At 44.9% G+C, this 16,528-nt stretch overlaps 2 protein-coding genes across 10 annotated transcripts in view; one reads left to right on the top strand and one right to left on the bottom strand.

The window, feature by feature from the left end:
• Positions 1 to 13,010, top strand: part of patj (PATJ crumbs cell polarity complex component) — a 49,828-nt gene extending 36,818 nt beyond the window's left edge. For 6 of the 9 annotated variants that reach the window (XM_032572081.1, XM_032572076.1, XM_032572074.1 and 3 more), the window contains 6 exons: positions 1,629 to 1,654; positions 2,251 to 2,373; positions 9,660 to 9,764; positions 10,167 to 10,273; positions 10,600 to 10,723; positions 10,798 to 13,010. In XM_032572081.1, coding sequence (XP_032427972.1) covers positions 1,629 to 1,654; positions 2,251 to 2,373; positions 9,660 to 9,764; positions 10,167 to 10,273; positions 10,600 to 10,723; positions 10,798 to 10,944 — 632 coding nt within the window. In that variant the 3' untranslated portion in view covers positions 10,945 to 13,010. Of the gene's footprint in view, positions 1 to 1,628; positions 1,655 to 2,250; positions 2,374 to 9,659; positions 9,765 to 10,166; positions 10,274 to 10,599; positions 10,724 to 10,797 lie in introns of those variants that run through there. The other 3 variants (XM_032572078.1, XM_032572079.1, XM_032572080.1) reach the window with 3 other exon arrangements.
• A 480-nt stretch (positions 13,011 to 13,490) lies between these two features.
• On the bottom strand, positions 13,491 to 16,387 carry pdzk1ip1 (PDZK1 interacting protein 1). Its single transcript, XM_032572206.1, has 5 exons — positions 16,186 to 16,387; positions 15,029 to 15,152; positions 14,783 to 14,851; positions 14,253 to 14,312; positions 13,491 to 13,792 (listed from the first exon to the last, which is right to left on the bottom strand). Exons 1-5 carry the CDS (start codon positions 16,268 to 16,270, stop codon positions 13,726 to 13,728), a joined length of 405 nt encoding a protein of 134 aa, XP_032428097.1. The 5' UTR covers positions 16,271 to 16,387; the 3' UTR covers positions 13,491 to 13,725.
• Between the last annotated feature and the right edge of the window lie 141 nt (positions 16,388 to 16,528).

Below are 16,528 nucleotides of genomic sequence, written 5' to 3'. Positions count from 1 at the left end.
TCTGCCAGGGATGCAATAACACTGATCAACATGTATAACTTGATCAATCACGTTTCTCAATCTGCCTGCCAGAACCTTTGAGAAGATCTTATAGTCAGTACACAACAGACTGACGGGTCTCCAATTCCTTATTTCATGAAGATCATCCTTCTTAGGAATGAGAGTGAGCTCAGCTCTGCGACAGCTAAGGGGTAACATTCCTCTTTCCACCCTGTTATTGAGAACAGATCTTCAGTCAACATATAAAACATATAAAATTATAAAACTCCACAGACAAGCCATCTATTCCTGGAGCCTTGCCATTTTCCATGCTCAGCAGCGCCTCCTGCAGTTCTTCCAACGTCAAAGCATGCTCCAAAATGACCTTGTCTTGGTCCGACACCTTTTGCAAGTCCTTAAGAAACTCTGCTGTTATCCCAGAATCTTCTCTAAACTCACTGGCATACAACGTTGAAGAAAAGTCCACAGCTCTTTTCCGCAGTTCGGTGGGATCTGTCAACTCTTTTCCATCTTCAGGACGAATGCAACGAATGAGACGATTTTGTCCATTTTTCTGTGAGGGAGCATCCATTCAGAGACACTTTGAAAACGTAGCAGGGCTCCCTGCGCTCTGAGCCCAAGCAGATCAGCAAAGCAGCTTTTTCCTTTGAGCGTCTGAATATGGCCTCCATTTCCTGTGGACTCAAAAACTGAAGATCCACAATTTCAGTCTCTAATTCTTCAATAGATTTGACCATTTCTCTTGTAACATTGTTTGTGTACTGATTACAAAACTGTTGAATTTTAATTTTACCAATATCCCACCACTGCTGTACAGATGTAATCTGACATTTCATGAGTCTCCACTGTTTCCAAAAAAAACAAAATCCTTTTTTAAAACAACCATCATTTAACAAAACAGTATTGAAATGCCAATATGCACTTTTAGGTCTTAAATTATTTATAAACACATTTCCTATGATCATACAATGATCAGAAAAACCCAAAACAATAAAACCTATCTAATCTATAATTCTCTTTACAATGATATTGCCTTATCTTTCCATTTTTAAAGCGCCACACATCAGCTAAATCATAAGTTTCAATAATACGTTTCAATATTCTCCTTGACTGTAAATGTGGCTCCAAATGACTCCTATCTAAATCATCTACTGAATGTCCCTCCTGCTTCCACCCAAAACACCTCATAGTTTCCGTTGTCACAAAAATGACGTAATCAAAGCCGTCAACCTTAAATTTCATCACTATGCTCAGTTCCTCAATATCATTTTTGAGAATCATAAACATTTGTCTTTTAAATGAAACGACGTGTTTCATCTTTGGTGATTTGCAATCCGACGGGAGCGTTTTCATGGCCGAGACGGTCTGACCGTGGCGTTAATTCGATGGGGTGAAGTTTTTCTAAGGTCCATGAAAGGGAAACGGTTTGTGTTTCTCAAGACAATTCCTGTAAAATGCACTGCTCACCTGGAGAGGGAGAGACTGATCCAACCTGCGTGTGTGTGTGTGTGTCTCTGTGTGTGTGTGTCTCTGTGTGTGTGGGTGTCTCTGTGTGTGTGTGTGTGTGTGTGTGTGTGTCTCGGTGTGTGGGTGTGGGTGTGTGGGTGTGTCTGTGTGTGTGTTCTCAGGCGTCCGGACGGTGCAGATCACCAGGGTAACGTCGTCTCACAACACACCTGAGTTCTTCAGAACCAGAACCGGTTCTCACTCTGCTGCTCTCTGATTGGACCTCTGAGGTGTGTGATGTCACCATCAGAACCAACCGGATCTTCTCCAGAACCTCTGGTCCCGATCCAAAGGACTTCAGGAACTTTAGAGAAACCTTCTCAGAGATCTGGTTCTGGTCCAAACGAGGTCCAGCAGGTTCTGGACTGGACCCACCACTTCAGAACCCCCCTAAGTCCAAACAGGGATCAGAACCAAAATAAATGGGCTTATCTTCAGAACCAGAACCTACAGAAGTTCTGATCCATTTCTAACAAAATAGTACCGGTACCAGTAACGGGCACTCCTCCAAATTTGTCTGGAAGTGGTTCTGACCCAAATCTAAAGTTGTTCTGCTGTCCAGAACCCGATCTGAACCCGGTATTGGTCCTGACACCAGTCCAGAACCCACATTGTTGGTTCTGAACCATCCAGTTGACCAGAACCAACAAGAAGAACCTGGGTCCGATCACTGAGCAGCAGACAGAACCTCCTCTGGTTTCCTGTGATTGAGTGGGGTTCTGGTTCTGGTTCTGACCCACTCAGGGCAGCGGCGACTCCCTGGGGGTGAGCGTGGCGGGGGGGCAGGGCAGCCCGCTGGGGGACGTCCCCGTCTTCATCGCCATGATCCGGGCCAACGGCGTCGCCGCCAAGACGCACCGGCTGAAGGTGAGCGCCGCTCCGGTTCTGGTTCCGCTCCAGAACAACTCGGCATGACCCGATCAACAGGTTCTGTTTCTGGAGAGCTGGTGTCCATTTCTGCTTGCTTCATCCACGAAGTTCTGGTTCTGGTCGGAAACCGTCACCTGTTTATCAGACTAAACCTGGGACAGAACCCTGCAGAACCTTTTCAGTAATCTATAGGAAGAGGAAGCAGGTCGGACCGAGCCGACGGTCGGCCATGTTGGCTACGCTGGAGGGAAACCATCAGAGCTGCTTCTCAACTCGGAGAAGCAAAAACCCTGAAACTGGGAAACGATTTAAAATGTTGCATAAAAACCGTTGATGGAAACACAAGTGAGAGCAACTTCCTCCTTCACCAAACGGAAACTAGATGGAAGCGTCAGGTTTTAGTGTTGGAGGATTTTACTTTAGGCTTCGGCTAAAAACCAGGAGACATTTCTGCTGCTAGCGCTAGGCTAGCACGTTAGCTTTGGTTGTATTTACCCAGAATGCCCTGCGCTGTGGTCCACTTCTTGCTTTCGGAGCGGACTCTGGTCCGCTTGGCGTTCACATTCTAACTGAACCCAGACCAAGGTTTGGAGGACCAGAGGTCAGAGGTCGAATAGAATTCACATCAAGCAAAACAAACCAGAGTTGACATGGCTGACATGGCTGACGTGGCAGCAGCGCGCTCTTCCGGATCTCTGGCGTTTTCTAGAGTTCGCTTAAAACCACGCATATATAAAACTATTGAGGATAAAATTATCGTAGAGGATGAATTTTTACACTTTCTTTCTATCAAACTAAAGACTCTAAGCCAGGATGAGATTGTGTTGTTAGCCGTCAACACTTTTGACTCAGACTGGATAGAAACATCAAAGAAGACGCTGTATGAGTTCTGCACTTCTTCTCAGCGTAACATCTTGTATAAAGGAGCACAAAAGGATATCAACAATGTGAAGGCCTGCCTCAAAGTGCTAAATGAATGCGGGGATAATATTCCCAGATTTGTGTCCCATTACTTAGACGAGTTGCCTCCGGTGACTTTTACCAACATGGATGTCTGCGGCTTGCTACGCAAAATGGAACAGCTCCACGTTGCAGTGTCTGCCATGAAGCAAACACTTCAAGCTCAGGCTGAAGTAAGTGAAGGTCTTCACAATGTTACGGCGGATCTGCGAAGCCGGGTGTCTGCTCTTGAACAACGCACCGATCAAGGATCTGTACCGGTGAAGGAGAAGGGTGCGGCGGACATGGATCTGAACATTGCCTTGGATATGGAACACCGTCCTCAAGTTCTGGAGGGAGATTCGCTATCAACTGTAAAGGGAGATACTCCTGCGATGTGTACCGGAGAATCTACGCCATCTCCGGGATCTTCTAAGTGGAGCCAGGTCGTGAAACGGCACCGACAGCCCAAAGTTCCTTCGGTTGTGAATACGACGACTCGCTCTGGCCCTTCACTGGGACGCAGGAAAGCTGGCCAAACTATTGTTGGTACTGGGGCCGCAGGGAACATCAAAATGGTGAAAACCAAACTGGTGAGTGTTTTTGCCTCTAAATTCTCACCTGACTTGGATGCGGAAACACTATGTGTTTATCTTAAAACCAAACTTGGGCAACATGTAAAATGCCAGAGAATCACTACTGTTAATACCAGGTACGCCTCATTCAAGGTTTCTGCCGAATGTAGTGAGGTGGCTGTCATGTACAACCCAGAGCTCTGGCCTGAGGGAACCAATGTGAGAAGGTTTTATGAGCCACGCAAAACTATCATCGGCGCAAATGCTACCCTTTCTTCCATGGACATATGCGCGCCTATTGCTGGCGTGAGCTCAAAGTCATAAAGAATTATGGACATTAAAGTAATCGCTTACAACTGTCGTGGCCTGCGCTCAGGGCAGAGAGCAGATGATAAAGCTCGCCGGTTGGTTGTCGACCAGTTGTTGCTACATTGTGACATCTTGTGCTTGCAAGAAACATTTTTAGCCAAACAGGATTTAAAAGGACTAAACTCTATCAATGACAGTTTCCTGGGTGCCGGAGAATCTACTACTGACCTCAGTCTGGGAATTAAAAGAGGAAGGATACCAGGAGGGGTGGCTATATTATGGAAAAAAAGCCTGGACTCAGTGATAAATGTCATGAGATTAGGTGTGGATTGGTGTATTGCAGTACACGTGAAACAGCTTGACAAAGAGTTTATTATTTTAAATGTCTACGCTCCATATGAATGTCATCATAATGAAGAAGAATACCTTAGTAAACTTGCTTATATTAGCTCTTTTATGCAAAATGAGAAGTCAAAATGTATCTATCTTATGGGTGACATGAATGCAGACATCTCGGATAAAAACTCGCTGTTTGCTAAACACCTGATTCATTTTTGTACAGATTTTAATTTAATATTGTCAAGTAAAGAACTTCTGCCAGCTGCGAGTTACACTTATATAAGTGAAGCCTGGCATACTACATCTTGGTTGGACCATTGCATCACTACAGCAGATGCTCATGCTGCTTTGATATATATTAGTATCTTATACAATGTGTCCACTGTTGATCACATCCCTTTCAAGGTATCAATTAGATTTGATCATGTACCCGCAACTGTAAATAAGAACAGTATTCATAATCAGACGTATATAGACTGGTCTTCTTTATCTAGTGAACAAATAGCCTGTTACTTTGCCCAAACTGATCAATTGTTATCTACCATTAATTTATCAAGAGAGGCAGTTACATGTACAGACTGTAACTGCTCTAATATTGAACATAGAATCAATATAACTGGATTATATTCCGACATAATTGAAGCGCTACTGGGGGCTAGCCTGCCTTTTAATAAAAGTAATGTAAAGATTAAAAATAGACCAGGCTGGAACACATACGTGTCTAAATTCCACAGTGAAGCCCGTGAAGCTACCACTTCTTGGCCTCTAGCAGGTGAACCTGGGCAGGGCCCTATATTTGAGCATAAAAAGTTGTCTAATTCTAAATACAAATATGCATTACGCTTCATTAGACAGAATGAGAAACCATGAGGGCTGATTCCTTGGCAAAAAATCTTTTAGGTAAGGATACAAAAACCTTTTGGAAAGAGGTTAAAACCATCAGTAACAGTAAATCCTCTCTCCCTTTCACTGTCGATGGTGTTTCTGGGGTGAATATGATTGTGAATTTTTGGCAACACCACTACAGCAAGTTATTCATCTGTGTACAGAGTGAACCCTTCCAGGTTGACAAGGTTAGTAGTGTAGAAACTATCAAAACTCATGAGGTCAATCAAGCAATTAAAGAACTGTCTGTAAATAAATCTATAGTTATGGATCTTATTTCAGCTGAACATCTCAAATTTGCCAGTTCAAGGGTCGTCCCTCTTCTTGCCTTGTGTTTCACTGGTTTTATTATGAATGGTTTTATTCCTGAATCCTTGATGAATGTTCTTCTACTTCCTGTGATTAAAAACAAAGCTGGTAAAATTGGCAGCTCTGATAACTATAGACCTATAGCCCTAGCTAGTACACTGTCTAAAGTCTTTGAATTAATTCTTTTGCCAAAATTTGCAAAGATAGTTATGTCCACTGACAATCAATTTGGGTTCATGTCCAAACATGGCACTGATATGTGTATATATGGCCTAAAAGAATTACTGAAAAATTATAACAGCAAAAATTCTACAGTTTTTCTGTGCTTTTTAGACGCCACTAAGGCTTTTGATCGTGTAAATCATAGAAAACTATTTTTAAAATTGTGCCAAGCTGGTGTTCCTAAGTATATAGTAAGATGTCTGTCCTACTGGTTGCTAATCAAACTATGCAGGTGAAATGGGACAACTGTGTGTCTGCATCCTTTCATGTCAGCAATGGCGTCAGACAAGGAAGCATTTTATCTCCTATGTTGTTTAATTTTTCTATGAATGACCTCTCTAAGCAGCTAAACCTGTGTAGAACTGGCTGCATGGTTGGTGATACTATTATTAATCATTTAATGTATGCTGATGACATAGTGGTTTTTAGTCCAAGTTCAGCTGGTCTTCAGCAGCTGCTTAATGTCTGTTCACCGTATGGTGAATTACTTGATGTCAAATTCAATCCATCAAAAAGTATCATCTTGATCTGTCGCACTAAGGAGGACAAAAATAGAGTATTTCCAAATTTCAAACTGTCTGGGATTTTATTGAATGTCTCAAATGAAGTAAAATATCTTGGCCATGTGTTGACAGACCGTCTGTCTGATGATGAGGACATTTACCGTCAGGTTCGAATGTTATACACTCAGGCAAATATCCTTAAGTTTGGATTCTGCTCTGATGAAGTGAAACTGAACTTGTTTAGGTCATATTGTACATCACTGTATACTGCACATTTGTGGTGCAATTTTAAAAAAGCCAGTCTTCAAAGATTGAAGGTGGCTTATAATGATGCACTGAGACTCTTGTTAAATAAACCCAGATGGACCAGTGCCAGTGAACTGTTTGTATCTGCTCACGTCAGCACTTTGATGGCTGTTTTAAGAAAGCTTATGAATAAATTTATTTGTCGTTTAAACGAGTCTAATAATAGAATTATAATACTGTTGACTAATATCAAATATAGTGCAGTAAAATACTCATCTGTACTCTGGAGACATTGGTGTGATTGCCTTCTGAATAGCTAGGAGTCGTTTTTTATTTTTATTGTACTTTTTTTATTTTTCTTTTATTGTCTTTGCTTTCTTTTGTATGTAATCTGGACTCTGAGTCTGTAATAAAATCTATATATATATAGACAAACGGACTGGATTTGGATTAAAGCGGACTGAACTGAGCTGTGGGACTCTGGGTCAGAATTAGTGGTTTGGATCCATATTTTACGTCAATCTATCCAACTCAGATAGATTGCAAACTATCTGAGTTAAACTGAGACCTGACCCGGTTCTGAAGTCATCTGGTGGACCTTGACTGGCTCTCACATCGGCCAACAAAGTAAAAGGATTCTTTTCCAGACCAGCATCATTTATCTGAGCATCATTATAAAAGTTATAAAACAGTATAAAAGTTCTGGTCTGGATCAAGTCAAATAAAATTAAAATAGAAACAAAATTAAGTTTAGTAAAAATAATAAGCCAAATATTAAACTGTCAGATTCCAAAAGCTAATAGTGTGAATAAAAACCAAAGATTATGGAGTTTTCCCTCCTTTTCTCTTTAGTTTCAGCCAGAGGGAGACGATCCACAGATTCTCTGTCTGCTTCCATCCTGGCTTTAGGGACAGACGGTAAAAGCTCAGGGTTCTGGTGGGCTGCAGGCTGCTGGAGCTCACTTCAGTACCGAGGACCCAAAACACTTAAAAACTATCAATAAGACCTTAAATTTGATCCTAAAGCAGCAGGGAGCCAGCGAAGGGTTTGTAAAACCGGGGCCACAGATTCACTCCTCCTGGTTTTGGTCAGCAGACCAGCTGCAGCATTTTGTTTGCTCTGCTGCAACCCTGAGTACAAAGAGTTAAATAATCTAAATGTGATGAATGATTGGATCAAAATCAGGCAGAGGAAGATCAGATTTGATCTTAGCAAGGATCCTCAGCTGGAAGAAACTGGCTTTGATAGCAGCGCTAACATGCTAATCAACTCTAACACAGGATCAACAATCACACCCAGAGTTTTCACAAATGGACGACAGCAGGAGGACGGGGGACCGACCACACCGTCACGTCCAGGAGAGGACGGCACTGACCAAACATACAATCTCAGTTTTTATTATTTGGGTCCAGAAAATGTCTGAACATCCTGAAGACGATCCTGGAACATCGGCCCAGCAGACTGGAGGTCATGTTGAGGCAGAAAGATCTGAACGGATCTGCAGAGCAGCAGAAAGAGACTTTGTGCTTTTTAAAGATGCAACCCAGAGGCGGCAGATACCAGGCGCCAACATCGACCCTGAGGAACCCCGTACTTCAGAGGACCAACGCTGCCCCAGATCTGCAGAGAAATTCCTCTTGAAAAGAACCGGAACCGGTTCAGTGCTGAACCTCGAATAGCAACCAGAAGATCCTGTGATCCACAGCAGACAGATCTAAAGACCTGCAGATTCTCCCTCAACAGTTGAAAGATCCTCTAAAACTTTTAAAAGGGCAGCTTCAGTCACCAGTTTCATTCAGGTCAACATAAGTCTGCAGTTGGACAGAAGCAACTTTCCCAAAACTTTGGACATCAATGGCAATTTAGAGATTGGTCTGAAGTTAGATAAGACTTTGGAAACGAGGTTTAATGAGCGGATGGAAAACCTCCAGACCTCCATCAGAAGCATTTTAACAGAACATGAGCCAATAGAGTCAGATACATCTATGAGCAACCGACTGGGAACGGAGGCCAGAGGGCAGGAAGAAGACTTTAACTTGCTAACAGTTTTATCAACTCGTTAAGAGACGCCGGCTCTAAACATTCAAGGGTTGCATTGCAAACTGGCGGAGCCACTGGATCTGCACTGGAAAGGGGAGACAATCTGAGATCAGAAATTCTGTTTCTGAAAAATGTCAGGAAGTTTTCACAAAGCTTGGATGAAGCCATGGCAACATTTCTGTCACAGGACAAATGAGAGATTTCAATGTTAAAAAGTGTTTTTGGTTTGTGGCCGTTTAAGGAAACGAGGTTTTGCAGCTTTCACAGCTCTCTGGTAGTTAGCAAGTCCGTCTCCAAGTATTTGCAAAGAAATACAGAAAGAATCCAAATGGTACCGCTGGTACTGGTTCGCCTAGGATGAGGATGTTCCACCCGTTCCATCGGGTTTGTTCTGGTCCGGTTCTAAGAGAGGCACCTCTGTTACGTTGAGCGTCTTCCAGGCGGACCGTCAGCGGGACGGAGCTCCATCCCAGTTCACCTGTTCAGTCAGAACCAGCCGTTCACTGGGGTGTTCTGCACTCGGGTTCTGATCCAGTCTGGACCGCATTCCTCCTGGACCTCCACACAGATGTTCCTGGTTGTTGGGTTCCAGAAGCAGGAGAACATCTGTGGTTCTGGTTGAGGTGCTAGAACTCAGTCTTGGTGTTCTGGTTCCCGTCCACTGTAGGCATTGGTAGAACTCCTGTAGAGTTCTGGTGGTACTCTCCATCCAGAACCGTGACGGACCCTCCCAGTCTACCGGGTTCTGATGGCGGAGACCCTCAGAGGTTCTTCCCGGTGGTCCATGTTCCTGACGGCTCTGGTACTGGCTGGCCCCAGTTCTGGACTTCAGTCTGGTTCTGTTCTGAAAACACGGCGGTCCTGCTAGATGCAGCCCGGTCGGTTCTGTTGCCCTGAGGTTCTGTGTCTGTGCAGGTGGGGGACCGGATCGTCAGCGTGGGGGGACAGCCGGTGGACGGACTGTCCCACAGCGAGGTGGTGGCCATGCTGAAGAACAGCTACGGGAACATCAACCTGCAGGTGGGCCTCTCCGGTTCCGACCTCAGGTTCTCCTCGGATCAGAACCGGTACCACCTCTGGTCATGGTGAACAGACAGTATAGATCTAGCTTCGATGTCATTTTCACCGAGAAGTTAGAGAACGTGAAGAGCAGCTAGAACCGGATCTGTCAACCTGTAGAACCAGAACCTTTAGAGTCGCTCCGGTCCAACTGGAGTGTTTACCGCAGACGGTCCCAGGTCCAGACATGGTCTTGGTTCTAGTGACCGACATGATTCCTGGTCTGTTTAAAGCTTCCCGTTTTGTCTTGTTGGGGAAGTTCTGTCTGGTTCTGACCCGGTCAGAACCCGTCCCTTCTCAGGACGTGTTTCAGGTCCGATCAGCCGGTTCTGATTGGACCTGAAACCCGTCTGGTGTCTTCAGGTGGTGGCCGACACCAACATCAGCGCCATCGCTACTCAGGTGGAGAGTCTGAGCGGCAGCTGCAGTCTGACGGCGAGCAGCGACACACACACACCGTCTGAGTCAGAGTGAGAACACACACACACACCGTCTGAGTCAGAGTGAGAACACACACACACACACCGTCTGAGTCAGAGTGAGAACACACACACACACACACACACACCGTCTGAGTCAGAGTGAGAACACACACACACACACACACACACCGTCTGAGTCAGAGTGAGAACACACACACACACACACACACACACCGTCTGAGTCAGGGTGAGAACACACACACACACCGTCTGAGTCAGAGTGAGAACACACACACACACACACCGTCTGAGTCAGAGTGAGAACACACACACACCCAGGTGGAGGTAAGCTGACCTCTGACCTCTGCCCCCAGGGGTCCTCGGTCCCGCAGCATCACTCTGGAGAAAGGCTGTGAGGGTTTGGGCTTCAGCATCGTCGGCGGTTTCGGCAGTCCGCACGGAGACCTTCCCATCTACGTGAAGACCGTCTTCAGTAAGGTCAGAACCGGCCGGTCCGCGGGTCGCCTCAGAACCTTCGTCCGTCCTGACCGTCCTTTCTGTCCGTGTCTCAGGGCGCGGCGGCGGTGGACGGGCGTCTGAAGCGTGGCGATCAGATTCTGTCGGTGAACGGCGAGAGTCTGCAGGCGGTGACCCATGAGCAAGCAGTGACCATCCTGAAGAAGCAGAGGGGGACGGTCACCCTGGATGTCCTGTCCTGACCTGGACGTCCTGTCCTGGACGTCCCGACCTGGACGTCCCGTCCTGGACGTCCCCGTGTCTCCGCCGTCATTCGGGTCAACGGCCGCTCTGCTTCGTCTCCACTTCCTGCTCCGCCCGCCAGGCGCCTCCCCAGTTCTGCTCACCTTCCTCTGCAGCTTCTCAGTGGAACAACTTCCTGTCGGGTTCTGGAACCGGAGCGCTGCCTGGCGCCGCCTGGACCGGCCCACAGTGAACGGCAGCAGGAGCTGCGGTCTGCCACCTGGTGGTCAGAGTGGGGACTGCAGTCTGTCCTCCTGCAGGTTCGCTTCGTTTCCATCGGATCGGACTCGGCTCACCCGGTCCGATCATCAGAACGGACCAACCATGTCTCCGTGGTGACGCCTCTCATTCCTCGGGTCGAACCTTTCTCCTGAGGTTCTGGTTCTGTCCGGATCATTCCCGGCATGTTTCAGACTTCCCCAGTGTTCCCAGTGTTCCCAGTGTTGATGCATGCAGCAGCGTGACGCTAGCACCACAGCTTAGCACGGAGCCGTCTGATTGGTCGGCAACCATGATGTCACACCAGGTCGCAGAAAAGCCTCAAAAGTTCTGGAAAGCCAAGAAGAGGTTGTTTTGGGTTCCGGTTCTGGTTCCTGTCCCGGTTCTGGTTCTGCGGGTTCGGCTGGCTTCCTGCCGTCAGGCGACCCAAACGTTTCGGTTCTGGTTCTGTTCCGGGTCCAAAGTGCCGTTCATCAATTCATTACTTTATTTCATGCAGTCGATGCATTTCTATGATTCCTCTGAGCGTTGTTGTTTGTCCGTCTCCATGGAGACGGCTCTCAGGATGTTGTTGGCATGGTGCCCGTTGCCTTGACAACAGATGCAGTGTCTTCCACGTCCATATTAAAGCTGCAGGCTGACGTTCCTCATGATCCCAAAATAAACTTCCAAACCCAGAAAAGCTGATCTGGAGAAACTCGGCTGCTCAAAACTCCCTGAAGGTTTTCCTTCCTGGATGTCAAACTTCCCAGTTTTCCGGTAAACATTCAGGCGTAGCTGGAACATTCCCGGCCGTTTTCCCTGCTGAGCAGAGATGGGATGGTGGCCAAACGTTCCAGAGCAGCTTGAAGTTTTCCTCTGAGAAACTGAATCTCCTGATCCGCCTGCAGCCTTTACTTCATTCTGCTGAACTTTTCCTCGTCTTGCTCCTGGTAAAATCATCGCCACATTTTCCACCTTCAGAAACGTTTTTATCTTCACTTTGGTGTCATGACTGCAGCTAAATTAACTTCTGTCAGCTGCTTTAAAACCTGGGTGTTTGTGCAACTGAGCTGTGCTAACGTGTTAGCTTTGTCCGTAATAAACAAAACTAAGCTAAGGCAGACTTTTACAAGATGTTGTTAGCTCAGTTAGCTTGGCTAGCTCTGTTAGCGCTTGGTTGTACAAATATGCTCAATTTTATAGCTTAGCATAATTTCATCTCCACTCAAACTCAATCTGTGACGTAAAGGTTTCTAATTTAATGTTCACAAAACATTTAAAGAGCAACTTTTCATATTTCACAAGATTAGCTTCGTAGCTAAACTCTTTTACATTTTACTGTTAATCAGTCAGAAACACTGAAATTGTAATTATGAATATAGAATTGCTTAGGAAGATTTATTAAGATGTTTATAATTCTTTAGAAGCTAAAGCTAACTTGTTGTTAGCATAACAGTACAGAGCTAAAGGGAAAACAGTCTGCAGAAATTTACATATCAAGTCATGTGCACAAATATTCTGTCTTAATTTATTTGTCGTTTCCACTGGAAATAATCAGATTTCTGTGTTTTTGTTGCAACTTTGTGCCGCATCCCATCAGAACCTGAAACGGGTCCGTTTTAGTTTCATGTCACGTTGTCAAATGATTCTGGAAAATGTTTTTGATTTATGGTGAGATTTAAATGATGATTAGTTGAAAAATGAATAAAGATGAATAAAGTGAGATTTCTCTGTTTATCGGGAACAAACGAACTTTAAACTGTTTCAATTTGCATTAAATTAATTCTGTCATTTGATTAAATATTAAACTTTCTGTTGAAACTAATATTTCAAACAAAATATTTTGATGTGAAATTATTTTCAAAAGCACATATTTAGGATTAGACAAACATTTTAACCTGCAGCAGCTCAGAAACGGCGCTGCTAACGGTAAGCTAACTGGTTAGCTAACTGGTTAGTGGTTCTGACCAGTAAATCTGGTGATGGACCAGAACCGCTACACTTGATCCTTTTACTCTTCATCACTTCACTTGATATTTTTATCAATATTCTGTTTCTGTTTGTTCTTGATTGTAATTTTGAGACGAATTTAAAATATTTATTTTTCTTTTAATCTCCTGAAAGGAAGTGAAACTGAATCCTGCAGTTTTTATAGTTGGTGATAAAAATGATATTTAAAGGTTTACAAGGAAACATGACCTTGATTAATCATTCATGTTCAGTTGCTGACACAGGTCTGGACTTTGACTGGGACGTTTTATCTCAGCGGTGCTGGATGCTGTGAAGTTCAGGACGACGCCTTGAGTCGGATCAGAACAGTTTATTACAAAACGTTTGTCATTCACACAGAACAGAAACATTTCATCGTGTTTTCACTGAACGATGAATCATTAACCGTTCAGATAACTGATTCATCTGGAACAGCTACAGGGGTCTGGTTGCTATGGGTTACTGGTCTCTAGGCCAGGATCACGAGATGATCGGGAAGATTGAATTCTGATTTAAGGAAGGCTGGAGCCAATGGGACGCCTGCTGGCCGGTCACATGGCCGTAGATTTTTCCTCGGCGGCGATGACGTTGTCGTAGACGTTGCTGCCGTCTCTGGCCCTGCAGCACAAACACAGTCAGCTTTAAAGCTCCGGATTTCTGAGCAACCAGCAGCCGAGGCTTTACGAGAAAAACGCACTGGTTAGAAAAATGGGATTTTCAGCTGCTTCCATTCGCTGCTGCCATGTCTTAACTTCCTAATGCTAATAACTCAGCCTGGTTTTCTCCAGGGGAGGAATGCTGGTCAGAACTGGAGCAGGAGTTCCGGTCGTCTCCTCAGAGAGCTTTTGAACCTCTGGACCGGTTCCGGTCTGCTGGGTCTCCAACATTTAAATAAATCATCAGATGAATCTTCACTCTCTGGACTCTGACTAGAGTTGGAGTCATTTTGTTTTTTAGTTTAGTTCTTCTGATGAAGTTCTGATCCCAGAGTTCTGCTGCGGTTCTGACCGTTCTCCAAGTCCCTAGTCTCTGAGTTGCCGAGTCGTGCAGGTTGCTGCGACTCGTCTCCGGTTCCTACCTGGCGAGGTCCAGCCGCGTCTCGTACTTCCCCTTCTCCAACTCCAGGCTGCTCCTCGGCCTGCAAACAGAACCGGGTCGGATCAGTCCAACATAAAACACCTGGACCGGACCGGACCCGACCGGGTCAGTTCCTTTGGACCAGGATGGAGGCTGAAGGTGGGGCTACTTGCCACCGACCAGAGGCAGTCAGGCAGATATTCAGCTTTTCTTTAATGTTTCTGATATTTTAGTAGAAAAAAACTTTCTCCAAATTATTAGTCCTTTTATGATTAAAGTTATAAAGTTATCAGCTCAACAAAAACTAATAAAATCACAAATATTAGAAGAAAAAAACATTTCATTAATTAAAATAAAAACTTTGATTAAAAGAACTAAACTAATGAGTTTTTAAAAAGTAACTAAAATGAACTAAATTAGCAGGAAGTTGAACTTGTTTCCTGCTGTGCCGCTTTTAGCCAGCAGGTGGCGATAAACCGTTTCCGTTCTGGTGGGAAACTAAAGGCTGAACTGAAACAGCAGCTGCTTCACCTCGGGCCGTCCAGGTTGCTCTCATACGGGTTGCTCTCAGCAAAGGCGCCGTCAACGCTGGAGCTCCTGCTGATGACACACACACACACACACACACACACACACACACACACACACACACACACGGTTCACCAGCAGCTCATGTTGACCGATCAGCAGATGGCTTCATCTGAAACATTGCCCTGCTAAGAGTGGTCTAGTCCAATCAAGCTGGGCCTGAAGTGATGAAGACGAGTTGTGACTGACCTGCTGGACTCGCACCAGACCTTCTTCACCAGCGCAGCGATGAAGGTGAGGATGAGGAAGCCGCAGACGGCGACGATCCCCGTCAGCCACTGGGGCAGCAGCCGCTCCGGGCGGCTGGCCTGGCCTGCAGGCAGAGGTCACTATGGTTAGCCAATCAGAGTGGAGCGGTTCTGACCCGGTTTCTCTGGAACCGGTTCTGCTGACCAGAACTCTGTGGGCTGCTGACCTTTGACCTGTGGGCAGAACTCCCTGGTGAACAGCAGCAGATCTGGTTGCTTTAAATCTGTTCCTAGATCTGCTGCAGTTTAACTCCTGAAAGCAAAGATCTACAGCTACACTGTAAAAAATCAACAGCAAACTAAAGGTTTAGTTTTCAAAGTAAAAGCCCATGCTTTGTTTTCCAGGTTGGACAAATAAAAAATCTATAAACGTTTAGCGATTCTTCAGTTTATTAAGAGTTCCACAAAACTCAGCTTTTATTTTGATACTCCACTTCCACTTATTGGCAAGCCAACTTGCAACTAAGTTAAATATTTGATTTAGTTTGGAAAATAAATATTTAGTTTTAATCTAGATATTTAGTAGGCAGAATTCAAAGTTGGTTTGGATCAAAATATTTAGTTAGCAAATTAAATATTTAATTTGGAGCTAAATATTTAGCTCAGATGCTAATATTCAACTTCTTTGCTAAATATTATGTTTGAATTAAATATTTAGTTTGGGACTGACATTTACAAAAGTAGGAATAACAAGGTGAGTTTTTGTATATTCAGTTCAGTGGTTTTGAAAACTCAAAGGCTAAATTAACCAAATTATTGCTGTTAATTTTTACAGTGTGTAAATATTCTGCTGTTTATAGTTATGTTCCTGGTTCTACAGATTAATGAATGATCGGTTTGTGGTTTATTGTTATCTGATCATAATAACCGGAAAAGATTCTTCCTGGATCAAAGTTACGTTAAAACTTTGGGTTTAAATATTTTAGCTCAAATCAAACGTTTCTTCATTTTTATTCCATTTTTTAGATTTTAACGCTAAAACTGTTTCCTACTTTAGACCTTTTTTTTTCTTCTTTTTTTTACCGGATTGGATCTCAGAACCTCAGAGTTTGAATCCCGCCCCGCAGCCCGGCCACCTGTCCAGGTGAAGCAGCCTACCCGTCTGGGCCGCCGCGGCTCCGACCAGAACCAGCACGCAGGACGTCAGTTCGGTTCTTCCCATCTCTGAATCTGAAACAAACATCTGAGGGCTGCAGGTGTTCCTGCCAAAGCTCGGATCATTTCTGTTAATCTGTAACCGGGCTGTTATCTGCTCCACTGCCTCGACCCGACGAGCTGCTGCGGCCACAGAACCGGAACCAGCACCAGAACCGGAGTCGGAATCCTGCAGGAAACCGACTCAGAGTCGCAGTTTCTCTGCACAAAGTTTACCTGCAGAAAACCGGAGACGCTTTTAGGATGTTTTCAGGCTCTTCACGGCAACCAGGTTGTCAAGGCAACC

The sequence above is a fragment of the Xiphophorus hellerii genome, chromosome 9 (genome assembly GCF_003331165.1).
Source record: "Xiphophorus hellerii strain 12219 chromosome 9, Xiphophorus_hellerii-4.1, whole genome shotgun sequence".
Classification (NCBI taxonomy): Eukaryota; Metazoa; Chordata; class Actinopteri; order Cyprinodontiformes; family Poeciliidae; genus Xiphophorus; species Xiphophorus hellerii.
Note: the sequence above shows the minus strand (reverse complement) of the source record. Positions and strands in the feature narration are given on the sequence as shown.